Raw genomic sequence first — 15,247 nt, 5'->3', positions numbered from 1 at the left:
TATTAGACTAATATCCATACAACAGCCTTGTTTTTACAATATTATACAATGCAAAAAAAATATGCTGTGAAGATGTCATCAACAACCAAAGTCCTATCCTTTCAATGGAAAAATGATCCTGACTCTTGTATTGCAGTGATTACTTTAAAGTAATTTAAACAGACTATATTGTGTGCATTATTTTAAACTGATGTAAACATAACTATATTAGGGGATAGGGTACAGTACTTGTACATGTAGCCTACATGTTTATGTATATGAGATCATGATCTAAGGATACACATAATGTGTCCATTTCAATCCTCAACCAGAATCTGCTTTTTGAAGCTTCCTGCCATAAAATGTTTGACGTTTGACGTGAAGACTTTGAGCATGAGCTGGCAGCCTTGTCTTGATTAACTCTCCTCAGAGGACCAGCTTTAACTGACATTGTGCTCTCTATTGGTAAAATGTATTGTTGTCTTTTTGAGACAAAACCAAGCAGACTGGAACCTGCACACCTCCATGAGTCCTCCTGATACACCTCGTCAGGTGAGCAGCATGTCCGCAGGGACTTCTCTACATAACAACCTTCCCAGGTGCAATTCAGTAATATGCCTAAACCCAGCAAAGTGAATCCATGTGCACTTTATTCCTGTCACCAACCAACATCCTGGAAGGAGGCTTGAAGTCAATTACGTCCTTTGTTCTTTGCGTTGAGTGCTGTATTAAGTGTCTCTGTCAAGCGTGTCAAATTGATACAAGGAAAAGTAGCAGGGCTGCCATTTCCCTGCTCATATTCTGAAACACTGTGGAAAAAAAAGCAAAATGTGAAAGTTCTGACAGAGGAGGTGGGGGCTGAACAAAGCGCTAATCACACAGCGCTGCAACGTCCTCACAGAAATGTCAGTAAACTCAAGAAGGGGTCTGTGTAAGTGAAAAAGAAACAATAGCAAAGTGTCAGAGAGAGAGAGAAAGAGAGAGAGAGAGAGAGAGAGTGACGGAATCGGGCACATGTCATGATATTTACTTATGTAAGATGTGATGCACATGTACCTGAGGGAATTCAGCCCGTCATACCACATCAGGCTGCTACAAGAATGAACAAAACCTGTCACCTGTACGTGCTGCTTCTGAATTTATAGTTTTAAAAAAAAATATTTTTCCCTTTGTTTTATCAATTCTAAGGCTGTAGAAATGAATCGGTCGAATCAGACTTGGTTGTTGGATCCAAAGCTCTGATTGATTGTTCCTTTTTAGCTCTTATCAGTCTACAAGAGTCTCATGTTTTACTTGTCAGATGTTGTCAGTTTTAATAATCTACAGCTGACATACAGCTTTCTTATGCCAGGGATATACCTGTTTTTAAACCTTATATCCATGTACACAAATGGCTGCTTCATGAACGTAATTGTTCACAAACTTAGCTATGCACTACAGGTTTTACTGCAGGAGACCTCTAGAGGGCAGTATGGAACTACCTGATGTGCAGGATGTAAACTACAGACCTGGCTACACTCTAGGAGATCACTGTTATTTTAATTCTGAGATCAGAACTTACTTAAAAGTATCATGTCAGTAATCAGTTGTAACATCAGATCAGCTCAGGTGACTGATGACAGGTGGACAGAAAAACATCATAGGCACAGTCTTTACTCCGTTTCTCCAACATTTCCTTCTGGCACGGAAGTGTCATTGTTTTCATTTAGCTTAGAAGGTTTCCACGACAATTTCACTTCGTCGGGACTGAGGGAAGGGTGTGCAGAGGAGTTTTGTTTCGGTCTTCGAGACAAAAATGTAAAATCTAAGATATCAAAAGTCATACATATATTATCCATTTAAATCATTATTGTTCCCATCAAATAGGCTACTTATTCGAAAAGCTCTAAATATGAAACATGAAATACTTTATCTATAGCAGCTGTATGGATCTCTCAGTTTGTGTTGATTTTGGCGCCCCCTATAGTGTGAAGTCCCATACAAGGAATGGATTTTGGACCATCCATCCATAAGTCCATGTTTAAGTCCAAAGTCCATATTTGGATCGGGTTTATTTTATCCTATTCTTTCAAAATAACATGAGGAAAAAGTTAGCTGGATGACCTGATACTGGACACAAAAAAGTAGATTTCCAAATCCTGATCATTTTCAACCAGAAAAACCTTTGAACTACAGGGACCAGGTTTAACCTTTGTGAAAGATTATCAATGTTGAGACTGCTGTAGGTCCTAAATCGGACTGTGATAATTAATATAGCAACAAAAAAGCATAGGCTACAGTCAGGAAAAGTTGAGTCTTTAGTTGGGTCTTCCTTAATGTTACGAAACCAAGGCCCATATTCACAAAAAGTTTGAGATTAATTTCAGAGAGCTCCTCACTTAGCTATATATATTGAATTCTAGCAATGAGTCCTAGTTGAGGAGTGATTTAGGAAAAAATTCAGCGCAACTCTGAGCGAAGAAGGGACAGAAACTTTTATCTAAGCATAATTGAACCGGTTGCTAGGTGACACGTTATTTCAAACCCTGTGATTGGTTGATATGAAAAAAAGAGAAAAAATAAAAGAATAAAAATGTTTGCCATTAGTGATAATGGGCATAGAAAAGCAGCGAAACCACTCAACTTGTTCATATAATCCAGTCAGACATTGTGTAATCATGAACACTTTTTTGTGGGTACTCCTGCTTCCTCCCACAGTCTATAGACACTCTCGTTAGGATAACTCTCGTTAGGATAACTCTCGTTAGGATAACTGGTGACTCTAAAAGTGCCCGTCGATGTGAATGTGGCTGGTTGTCTGTCTTTATGTCAGCCCTGTGATTGACTGGCAACCAGTCTAGGGTGCATCTCAACCAATAACAGCTTGGATCGGCTCCTGCCAACCCAAACAGGAAATGGGGCATAGATGATGTATGAATACGTTACTTTAGTACCTTGTGTAATTGATATTAACATGAGGCTGTGACAGAGCTGTACTCTAATTGTTTGAGTGATCACCTCTTGTGCCGATTTCTCCACTGCTATAGAAAATCTTCAACCTCTTACATGTCCTCATCATGACTCCTCTCTTATGGGCTAAGATTCTTTGTGAATAACTTTAATACTTCTTTACCAAGATCTAGTCTTATCTTTAGGGGGAAATTCTTAGAAACCATCACTATTTAAGGATGTTCTTGTAATTTTAGCACAAAGAGCAGCTCTTTGTACTACTTGTACTTGTCTAGACCTATTCTTAGATGAAAATGGAGTTTTGAGTGAGAACCAGTATGGCTTCAGGAAAAAAAGATCGACAACAATGGCAATTATGGATCTTACTGAAAATATCACTTCCGCAACAGAAAACAGACTTAATACCGTAGCGCTATTTATAGATGTTAAAAAAGCATTTGACTCCATAAATCATGAAATTCTTCTCTCTAAATTATGGGCCTACGGTGTCAGAGGTATCGCCTATAATTGGTTACAAAGTTACCTAAGCAATAGGACCCAATATGTACAGCTTTGTGATTATAAATCACAGTTTCGGGACATATCAGTAGGAGTTCCATATCCAAGGGTCAATATTAGGTCCCAAACTCTTTATTCTGTTTATGAATGACATTTGCAATTCATCAGCCATCTTTAAATATGTCCTTTTTGCTGGTGACACCACTGTTTTCTGCTTGGGTGATGATTTAAACATGCTTTTGGGTATCACCAATAATGAAATAGTCAAACTAAAGAACTGGTTTGACACTAATACATTAACTTTAAATGTGAGTGAAACAAAATGTATTATTTTTGGTCATAAAAGGAAAGATGCATTAATCAGTTTGAAAATAGATGGGGACCACATTGAAATGGTGGTGGTAAAATTTCTTGGTGTGATAATAGATCAAAAACTATCTTGGAAATCTCACTTAATTCATATGAAATCTAAAATCTCAAAAAAACATTGCCATATTTCATAAGGTTAAATATCTACTGGATTATAATGCACTTGAAATTTTGTATCCGTTGCTGATCCCTCCATATATCAGCTACTGTACCGAGCTGTGGGGTAAAACACATGAAGTCCATTCTGCAGTCCACCCCTGAAAATTCTGAAGAAAAGAGCCATCAGGATTATACACAAGACGAGTCCAAGAGAACACACCAACAAATTATTCCTGAAATCACAATTTTTTAAATTTGAAGACCTGATCATTTAAAAATCGTAGTATTCATTCATCATTTTAAGGTGAATTATTTTAGAACAACATTAAAACAAAGATGTGTTTCAATGTATGGAGTAAAATTATGGAATTGTCAAGAGAGAGCCTTACATTCATGTTTAAACACTTGACAACTCAAAACCTTTTTTGTGAAGAAAATATTTTCCCAATATGAGGCAGAAGACTTATGTTTAAATTGATTGGATTAAATTGGTCAACTCTTAAAGTTGACATGAATGATTTGTTTCTCTTTCCTATGTTAAGTGTGTGGTGGATTGTACCACACAAGGAGTATATAAATGTGAATGTATTTAAGTATGTGTTTTGGCCACAGTACATAACTGTATTGTAAAAAAAAAAAATAATAATAATAATTTCAACCCTTTTTTTTGTATACAAAGGGCAGGTTTATAAGTTTTTCTTCCTCCTGCACCTTTTCATTCTTTGTAAAGGCAAAAAAAAAGAAAAAGTATTTCTCTACATTGTATAATATAAATTAAACAAATGAAATGAAATGAAATGAATACAGCCACTGGACTCTTTCAGAGCAGCCACAGTCAATTTCAAAACAGATAATTACAAATGTTAGAATAATTGTTGATTGTCTGCACTCTGGATCACAAAATGAAAAACACACTGAAACTAGTAGAGTGAATATAGTAACAATTATCCATATTAACACCATCCCTCCTCTCCCTCTCTGTGCACCACAGTGATGACTTTCCCAGAGGCCACACAGGGACACGGTGTAATCGTGTCAATCGGGGCCACAGCCGCAGACTTGTCAAATTAACTCCGATTGACCGTCTCCACTTACTCCCTCTTTGTGTGTGTGTGTGTGTGTGTGACCTTACACAGGGGACCTGGCCTCAGACGATGAGTACCTGGAAATCCCGTCTATCTCCAGACACAGAGCAGGGACGTACAAGTGCACAGCTGTCAACGATATCGACACAGACGACCAGACCGTCGACATCACCGTCAACTGTGAGTCAACTGCTTCAGCTGGAGACTTGAAACCTGTTGTATTTGAATTAGCATTGATAAAAGTATCAATTAGTCTGTTTTTATAAGCTATTAGCTATTTAAAAAGCTTAGTATTAATGAAATCATCAAAAAAGAGAGGAAAATATACTAATATATTCTGGTTCCACTTTCTCAACTATGAGCCTGTTCTGCTTTCTGAGACTTATATGAAGGTACAAAGAGAGGAGTTGGCAGATGTTTCTCAGGCATTAGTTGTGATTAAAGTATACTTTAAATTGTTGCTTCCTTTCCAAAGTGATTACACAGTTTAGGGCCTGTGTCCACAGACTGTGATTTTTTGCACCAGCAGTGCCCACAACCTCCTTTTCAGAGCACTGGTGCCTGAAAAGCCAGCGCTCATTGTTGCTAGGTTACGAAAGTTAGATTCTGCTTCCCTCTCTAATATCTGTTAGGTGTGTTTTCGATAGCCTAGTGTGCTTTGAATTTGCTTTAATTAAAAGAAATATCAACAAGAAAACGATGTAAATGAGTCATGTCCTGGCATCAGCAACACCTCTAGACATTTCTGGAAATTGTTCCCTCGAAAAGACGAGTTACACAAGCTTCTTCTCCGCCGTTGTTGTTAATAAAGCTGTTATCAGAAGTCTTCTTCATTTCGATTTGTCATAGAGGAGGAAGTGACAATGAAGAGTGTGGCGCTCTATTAATAGGTGAATTCCTTTCAACTAAGAGTGCTGTGAACGAAGCGACAAAAAGCAGGTGACACAGAGGGCGCTCAGGACGATGAGTGTTGAAAACGCAGAACTGCCAGTGCAAAGAAACCACAGGCCCTTATCTGGAAGAATACGCACAATTAAAAAAGAAGAATCTTTAGTTGTAGACCCATACTTAATTACCTAGTATTCAATCGTCTTATCTGTAGATATCAGTTTTTCAACACTCAATGTTTTTTTTAGACTACTGTGAATCAAAATGTTTTTGAATTTGAATAGGAGAGAAGAAGGGTTCACATTTTTTATTGAATTTTTTTATTCTCATTCAACCTGAACAAATTTGTATTGGATCCATTATGGCACTGAGTATTTTGTGACATTTGTTTTGTTTGAATGAAATTAAATGCAGTACTTGATAGAAAACTGAAACATCTTACATTCAAACTAAATCCTGATCAGTTATCTCTCTCTCTCTATCTTCATATGCTGAACCATGTAGTTCCACTAGGATAATAAATATTGCACATCTTGTGAATCCCTGGTTGTTGGAGCAGATCAGAGCTGAGAATCAGAATCTTCCAACAGAGGAGCAGGAGCCGTGACCCCTCCTCCTGATCTCCTTGACTTGCCTTGGAGCTCTCTCATGTGTTTCTGCCTGCTTGTAGATGCTCCAACTGTGTCAGAGGGCAGAGACGTCGGAGTGACTCTGGGCCAGAGAGGAGTGCTGGAGTGTGAGGCTGATGCAGTGCCTGAGGCAGACTTTGAGTGGTATAAAGATGACAGAAGGTAAATCGCTTTACATTTGCATTTAATGTTGGCAAATGCAAAATGTGTTTGTGCTTACCTCCATTCCCACACTTTATGATGGTTGTTGAACGGCTGCCAGACAAACAGACATTAAGAATACAAGTTGGTCAAATGTATTTAGAAAAACTTTTTTTTAATGCGTTGTCTCTGGTAATTTGGCTAATGACCTAAAGAGTTATCACAATAATTTACGTGTTGGTTGAGATCACTGTCTTTTAAAATCTTTGTATCCCATCCAGAATCTTCAGTGGCATCGATGGCGTGGAAATCCTGAACACTGGATCGTTGTCCAAGCTGATGTTTCATAATGTGTCCGATGGAGATTACGGCAACTACACTTGTATCGCAATCAACAGCATTGGGAGCTCCAACACGAGCTTTCTTTTGTTTGGTGAGTACAGGAGTGGGTTACAATGTTACAGATATGGTTATAGATAGTTATAGTTATAGAGGGTTAGAAAAAGCCGCCTTGTGAAAGTGATAATCTCAAACCTCTTTCAATTTCCATTCTGCCTCCCTCAACCTGCGATTTCTATATGTACCTCTACGTCTTTAAGGTTTTACATTTACCATTTTTGCATTCAAAATATTCCTTTTTTTCAAACTCAAAGTCCTGCATAGCATATAAAGTGATGTATTCATGTCTGACTGACAAGGTTCTCCAATTCATCATATTGTAGCACTTCGACTAAAGGCTACTCAATAAGTGGTGATATTGGTTATGTGCAGTAACAGCCTTGAGATCCAATGCAAAAGCTGCATTCTGTGTTTACTATGGTAATGTATAGATGCCTATCTCTCAAGGTTAAACATATAACACTGTACCTTCAGAACGAATTACAATGTTCCAAGTCTGTATTGAATCCTGTCAGATTCTCATGAAGTCCACTGCAGTTTACAAACGGAGCAAATTCACCATGCTCTCTTTACTTTGATTACATTCTGCTGGACAACCAGAACCAAGATCTGACTAAGGTAGAATTAAAGTCCAAACTTTTTTTCACTTTCTGGATGAACACTAAAAATCACCTCAATGGCAGCATATGACTTTAATACAAAGGTTCCCAAAGTGAGGGTTGGGACCACCTGGGGGGTCAAGATACACCGAGGGAGGGGATGGGGTTGTCCCAAGATGATTTAAACAGAAAAGTAAAATAATATGAAAAAGGTTTATTGAACACATGATGCATCTGAAAGCAACAATCTGTGGGGGTCTGCTGCTCTGTACACATGAAGACGCACTCAGACATCACCTCTGCATGATTAGATTTTCTATGTCCACTCAGTGCTACAGTACATGGAGATAACTTATTTTTTTCAGATACAGTGGATTCTCTGTGAGCCCTGTGCATCTTGAGTGAGGAAATACAAAAATATTATGATGCATTCCTTGGATGATGAATCTGTATACAGCCCAGAGTGCAGAATGAGCTTTGACATTTTTTTTATTTTTTTTTTTAACAAAATTGAAAAACTCCCAAATCTTGATTCAAATATCTAAAATGAATTTTTGTCAATAAGGAGCCACACACTTCAACTACAACTTTATTAATATCCCGAAGAGTTAGATCTGCAGCAGCATCGAGACACAACAGATACACAAAAGATAACATCAGAAATATTAATTTGCACATACAGATATTCAACAGCTCAAGTGAAGAACAAGTATACTCCAACCCCTTTGAGCCAGCCGCTGAAACAGTTCAAAAACACTACTGTAAAGTGGATTAAAGGACCAATCTGTAAGATATCTACTGACTCAAATAATAAAATGAACTTAGTATATGATCAGACATTAAGGAAACATGCTATGTTGAAGTGCTGGCTTCTCTGACAACAACGCAGCATCCAGTATGTCCTCCTTCTATGTTTAGATTCCGATCCAGATTGATTTGTTTTTGTCTTGACCAGAGAAGTAGGCAGTTTTAAGGCACCCCCACATGGCCATTTTGGCGGCCCCTCTGGTTTTCAGGCAAACCAACAGGTGTTGCAGCGATGGAAGAGGGCAAATGAACTGGTTTAGATCAAACTGATTCTACCCGACCTAAAAAGTCTTAGCATTTTTTCAAATAAGCTTCACGAGCAGAAATGTGGTAAAACTATGTTACATATTGGAGAACAGATTTAAGACCCATGCTGAGCCGCTTAAACACAGAAGGGGCCGTGACAAGGCAACTCGCTTGAGCATCGGCTCTAGGTAGGAGGGGGCGAGGGGGGGCAGCTCTCTCCAATGTTTTGAATTTTGACTGCAGTACCCATTTTAAACACCAGGTGTCAGAGTTACATATTGCCCCTTTAATGCAAATATAGTGTTGTGCACTAGGTCACATAACTAGTAATAAATAATCATGGCAAGATAGATGAGAGAAGAAGACATAATCAAGGTATAAAGTTTAAAAACTCCTAGATTCATTTATAAAACATTTACAGATGCGTTCTGGTTCACAGTTGGCAATCTTTGCAGGGCATACCATTTATGATAGAAAAAAGTAAAACACCTGCTTTGATTTGATGTTGCACTTTATGTGCAGAATGTTGTAGATTATCACTTTATAGACACTGAGTTCCTGTTTGAATTAATATTTTGTTGATTAAATGGACTTCATCAGCAGCTCTAATTTAATAAATGAGGTTGAACTGTGCAGCCGCTAGTGATGTGTAGTTCGTGAACGATTCGTTCAAAACAAACGAATCATCTGGGTGAACGAACTGAACTGAATCACTTACTGAAAAGAGTCGTTCATTTCTCAACTTCAGTTGCGCTCTCCTCTCTCCCGTCTCGTGTCTCTCTCTCTAGACCGTAAGAGTCGCTCAAAGCCCGCCCTCCCTCTCCCTTTCATGTCAGTGATACGTACTGACTGAACCAACAGGACGGAGTCGGTCAGGAGCTCTGTGTCGCTAAAGCCCGGCCCTACTTCTCCCTCTCATGTCTCCAAAATTGAGGAAGTAGCAAATATATTATTTAACATTTAGGTGTCGCGAAAATGTATGTGCTTTTTATAGCTGCTGTCAGTTTGCAAACAGGTTTTATATCCAACTTAATTTCACTCAGCTGACTGTTTTAACATCCACTAACGATCGTGTTTCAGTCAGTACAGTGTGTGTGTGACTGAGGCTGGTGACTCGCAGTCTCGCTCGTTCACGTTCAGTCAGTGAACTGAACGAGAGCTCCGACATGAATCACTGAACAAACTTTAGAGGAAGAGAGTGACTCGGAGGCGGAGCTCTCGTTCAGTTCGTTCACTGAATGAACTGAACGAGAGCTCCGCCTCCGAGTCACTCTCTTCCTCTTCTTGTACTTAACGTACTGAACAGAACGGTCGGGGAAAATAAATGTGATTGTTTTAGCAGCTTTCAGTTTGCAAACTGTAACTTTATCCAACTAAATTCTCAGCTCATTGGTTTATTATTCACCACCGGCTGTTCTCAGTACGATCGCGAGCAGAACTAAACGTTCGGCCGTGTTTCAGCTTATTAAATTCTGATTCACAGACAGAGCTGCGGAGAAGTACTGAACGATTCTGTGAACGAATCTTTTGAACGAATCACTTTACTGAACTGATTCTACTGATTCAGTACACTGAAAAGAACTGCTTTTCACATCACTAGCAGCCGCAGAGTAAAGGCCTATCAGCCGCCTACTTTTCATGCTTTTCACAAGCGTTGTCAATGATGTGTTGCTGTTCTGTTTCCGTTTGTTCCCCTGGTTTAGTGGTAATTGAACCCACTAGCTCCACACTATTGCAAGGTCAGTAATCCGTACCAGCATGCCGTTTAACTGTCTTGTATGATCGGCGTTAACTGCATGCTGACATTTTTTAACAAACTGAAAGTGAGGCTGCAGTGACACAGGAGTTAATACAAAGTGTTTCACATGATGAGACATGGTATTTTCTGAACCTGTCACGATTGTACTGTATTAACTTAAGTAACAGTCTGTTCTCTCCATGCATGATTTGTTAAAGTTAATCTGTGAGAAACATTTTTGAAGATGAAAATATCATGTGTATCTTTGTGAAATGGTCATCGCAGCCTGTTTTTTTGCTAACCACATTTCATTTTTTCTCCTTTGTAAACCTAACCCACCTCTCTGTGTGACGTGGCTTCGTTTTGATTTTTGCATGCCTCTTCTTTTTCCTCTGTAAGTATTCATCAACTTTCATTTTCATCATTTGTGTTTGTGCCGTTGTTTGTACCTTCATATATGTTCCAACTGTACATCCTTCAAAGAACTAAAGTTTAAGCAAACAGAAAAAAGTGCAGAACCTGACTGCAGACTGTTTTCTTTTTGTTTTTTTACATCAAGAGTTGTTATCAAAGCGTAGTGAGAAACACCTTGCTCATCTTGCCACTTAATGTGTCCTTGTGACTGCTGGTTGCAACATCTTGTAAGCAAGCCCACTCCAGTCATATAATTGTGTTAATGGCTTTCCTTTGACTGAAAGTGAACGTCATTATTCTAATTAACCATATGCAGGATTAGGGATAATCCACTGTGGCAGAGTAATTGGATAGATGCCCCAAAGGAAACAGTGGTGAACCGATGGAAATCCTGGGGAAATGAGTAGTCATTGTGTAACGAGCTTCAAAGTAAAAAGTTAAATTGTGTCCTCAATCCTCATACAATACATTCATTTAGTTAGAACTTGACTCATCCGTGAAAAGAGCATGATGGAAACACTGTGTGTGTGTTTGAATTTGGGTTATAATATTCCATTGTAGCTGTAGATTCCTGAGAATTGACAACATGGCTGTACTTACATTATAAAAGATTCTGAGACAAGAATAATACAGGAGCATTTACCAACTTAACTGGATAAGGGAAAGCAGAACATTGACATTGTCAACATTTAAGCACCTTAATTAAAGACCTTTATCAACCGAATACTTTGTTGTCAGCAATGGTAACACTTAACTTCAACAGAGAGCATAATACGAACATAATCATGTTGTTGTTAGAGCCTCTCTGATTAAATTTGGCGGCATATGCTACAGTATGTGTTGCAAGCTAATAAATACGTTATCTTACATCTCAAAAAATTTAAAGGAAATTATTTTACAGTTACACACCTTGTCTTCCATCAAAATTAGAGACTGTGAAGTTGTATCATATTTCTTTTTTTTAGATCGATTGTAATTTCTGGCTGTTTCTGTTGAAAAAGACAGAGCTGAATGTACAAATGTAACGACCGACTTGCTATGGCCTTACATTTCTGAAAATTAAAAAAAAAAAAAGTTTAAATAAAATTCAAGTTGTTCAATAGAGTTATTCAGAGAAGTTTATTTAAGTTTATTTACACTATGTTTGAAAATTAAAAAAGGGCCATGGATAGAGCCTTGAGGTACTCCCTTCATGACGTCTCTGTTTGGCCTTGTTAGTTTAATTAACCAAACTAACAATCCTTTATTTTTTGTGACTGTGAATGTTTAAGGGATTTTACCTTACCTTTTCACCTAGCCCCACTCGTGCAGCCAGCAGAGTAATTAGGCTGAGTGAGACCACCTGGGCTCACCTGGGCTCTTTCATGTTTTAGCAATATAGGTTAAATTAACAGGTTTTCATGTTCATGTTTAATACTGACCATCTCTGTTGATCTGTTTTAACTTCCATACAGACATTCACCTATAATATTATTATCCCATGTTGCTGTTAAGTGTTTTACAATTGATTCAGTTGGAATTAAACTTTTTGGTTTCTCTTACCCCCCTGCAATGGTTTGCTCCAATTAGAGTGGGGCCAAGAGAGGTTTAAAAGCAGACTCAGCCAGAGATTAGAGGGGATATTGTTGCGTGCTGAGAGGCAGTTTTTCTTTCAATTTATTTAGTTAAAATGTTTTCGTGAATCACTTGTTTTTATGCAATGTTTCTGCAACAAATCCAGCTCTTTATTTTTGCAAAGAAAAAATGCCACGCAAGTGATTATTTATACATATTTTTACTCATCAGACCCACTTAAATTTAAAAAATCTTTTGAATGTGAAGTTTCAAACTGTGATGCTGGACTGTGCTTGTGCTAGAACAGTGGTTCTCAATTGGTCCAGCCTCAGGACCCATCAACAACTCCTTCATGAACAATCAACGACCCAAATATCTGATATTTCTCATCCAATCAGATTTATCTAATGGAAAAGTGTGCAGTTTGGACCTCAAACAGTAGAAAACATATGACAGAACAAGGAAATGGAACAAAACAAAAATGTTTAAAAAGGTATTTTTAAACATTTTTGTTTTGAGACTTTTTTTGTTGAACATTCAGCTTTATATTATTATTTGTATTTACATATGTCAGTTGGTGAAACATGGTAAGAATTTTACAATAATTATTTACAGTTTGGCTAACATGTAATGTAGGCAATTTAAAAACATGGCAACATCTTCATCCACATAAAGAGGAGACTCTCTGTGAATTTGTCTACTGACACAACCAAAAGAAATCTACAATTTAAATTATTAAATTAAAACTAAATTAAGTAAACCGGTCTCTTATGTAATCGGTAATGTAAGGTAAGCAATGACAGGAGCCCAAATATCCAAGAACAAATACATTTTTAGATGGAGTTTCGCTGTTATTTTTTCTTCATAGACTTTTTGACACAATTTTATTCTCAAGGCACACATAAACCCACAGAAAGCTTCCCTGCAACCCACTTTTGGATCCCGACCCACCAGTTGAGAACCGCTGTGCTAGATACCCTCATGTCAACACTGTCTCCTAGAAATTACATTATTCTCAAGATCATTCATCATTTTTTGCATGGACACATAATTTAGCGCTTGTTTATATTCATTTACACATTTTTAAATATCTCTCTTCATAACCAATGGACTCAATTGAATGAAACTAGCTTGACATGTGAGTCGCTTGTTTGACTCAATTTGTTAGATTTTTGTGAGATTGTGTAAAAAAAAAATGTCCAATCCAAACTAACCATTTTGTAGAAACCAAGCTAACAATGTAGGACACCAAAGTCACAAAATAACACTGACTGATGGAGTTGTGTTTCTTTGAAAAAAAAGTCTGTCTCTGTAACTTTATTTAATGTCAGACACTTTGATAACACTACAGCCTGTTTGGCAGCTGCTGGCTGAAACTATCTTACACTTTTTCTACTTTTAGTGATACAGACCTAAAAGGGGGAGGTTTAAAAATAGTGGACGTCTCCTTTAAGCCACTAAAGTGAAACAGGCAGATGGGAAATGATTGTATGTGGTGTCTAGAATTAAAGCTTATCCAGGTGTTTTATTCTTATTTTCTTCTTCGTCTCCCTCCTGTGTCAGGACCGAGAGCAGTTCAGGACGGCAACGGCGGACCATCGGGAATCCATTCACACTGCTGGCTCCTCTTCATAGCTCTTCTGCCGTTCCTGCTTCAATTTTGAAGAGGATTGGAATCGATCACAAGAAGTTTGTGTGTCTGTGTGTGTATGCGTGTGCGTATGAGTGAGTGTTTTTTCTTTTCTTTCTTTTTTTTTTTTTTCAACCAGAACCATAAAGTGATGCACAATGAGTGTGCATCGAGTACCCTGCTTACCTAATTATGTTGACCCACTAAATAAGTCAATAACAAAACATTCAGATTTTGCTTTTTTTAAGATCTTAAAGGTGTAACACATTTTTTCACATTATAACTGACATGTGTTTCGATATGTTCCCCTCTAAATGACGTTATTCTGAATTGTCTCTTTCATTTAAAACTCTTGTAACAAAACAAAAAAAATGTTTTAAATGTGGTACCTCCTTTTTCCAATCGATTTGTCTTTAAGTTTGGACCACATTGCATATTCATCTCAACTCCAGTAAAAGGCAAATTACAGCAAGTATGCGAGGTGAATGTTAAATACCTCAAAGTCAAACCGAGACGGTTTAGCAGAACAATCTAGGATACCCAGAGGCTGCAAGTTTGATATTATCATATTTTAATGTAAAATAATGATCATTCTGTGTGGTTGTTTGAAGCAGAATTGTTTTTGACCTTTGAGTATTTTAATTCTCAACATTAGAGTGATCTACTTACAGTTGTGTTATGCTAATTTCATTTTTTTAAATTATGTTTAGTTTTGAATATTTTGAGAAGGCAAAAAAATGAAGTTGTAATTATTTAGGACGATATCCTAGTTTATATGTCTTTGTTGTTTATTTTTCTTTACCAGGACGGTTGTACACTAATGGTGTCATAAATAATTGTTATGATTAAACAGTTAAACAAGAAGACGGATTTTACTCCACTTTTGTGGAGGTGACATCTGGTTTAAGTTCTGCAGATTTATTACTGCGGTTGCTACATGTGTTTCAACACCATTCCTACGGGGCACCATTTTTTTTTTTTTTTACCCAGAGAAAATGTTGCTGTTAATGTTCCGAACCAGCACCAGAGAGGGTTAGAGGTCACTCAGTAACATCAGGTTAATAGAAAATAAAGAGTTTTGCATGTATTTAGACGCCAATAACCCAAAGACTTTTACAGCATCTCACTTCACAGGATTTCTGTTCACTAGTCTCAACACCAAACAAAACACGTGGACACTTTTAAAAAGTAGTGCTTTCTTTTCACAAACATAAGAGGGAGAT

At 37.6% G+C, this 15,247-nt stretch overlaps 1 protein-coding gene across 4 annotated transcripts in view; it reads left to right on the top strand.

Moving 5' to 3' along the window:
- ntm (neurotrimin) overlaps nucleotides 1-14,888 on the top strand; it is an 893,017-nt gene extending 878,129 nt beyond the window's left edge. For 2 of the 4 annotated variants that reach the window (XM_061056036.1, XM_061056035.1), the window contains 5 exons: nucleotides 5,031-5,159; nucleotides 6,538-6,658; nucleotides 6,919-7,070; nucleotides 10,392-10,427; nucleotides 13,958-14,888. In XM_061056036.1, coding sequence (XP_060912019.1) covers nucleotides 5,031-5,159; nucleotides 6,538-6,658; nucleotides 6,919-7,070; nucleotides 10,392-10,427; nucleotides 13,958-14,058 — 539 coding nt within the window. In that variant the 3' untranslated portion in view covers nucleotides 14,059-14,888. The remainder of the gene's footprint in view (nucleotides 1-5,030; nucleotides 5,160-6,537; nucleotides 6,659-6,918; nucleotides 7,071-10,391; nucleotides 10,428-13,957) is intronic. The other 2 variants (XM_061056037.1, XM_061056039.1) reach the window with 2 other exon arrangements.
- Nucleotides 14,889-15,247: the final 359 nt, after the last annotated feature.

This window comes from Labrus mixtus, chromosome 14, assembly GCF_963584025.1.
Source record: "Labrus mixtus chromosome 14, fLabMix1.1, whole genome shotgun sequence".
NCBI classification, from domain to species: domain Eukaryota; kingdom Metazoa; phylum Chordata; class Actinopteri; order Labriformes; family Labridae; genus Labrus; species Labrus mixtus.
The sequence above is the reverse complement of the archived record's forward strand: the minus strand, read 5'-3'. Positions and strand labels throughout refer to the sequence as shown.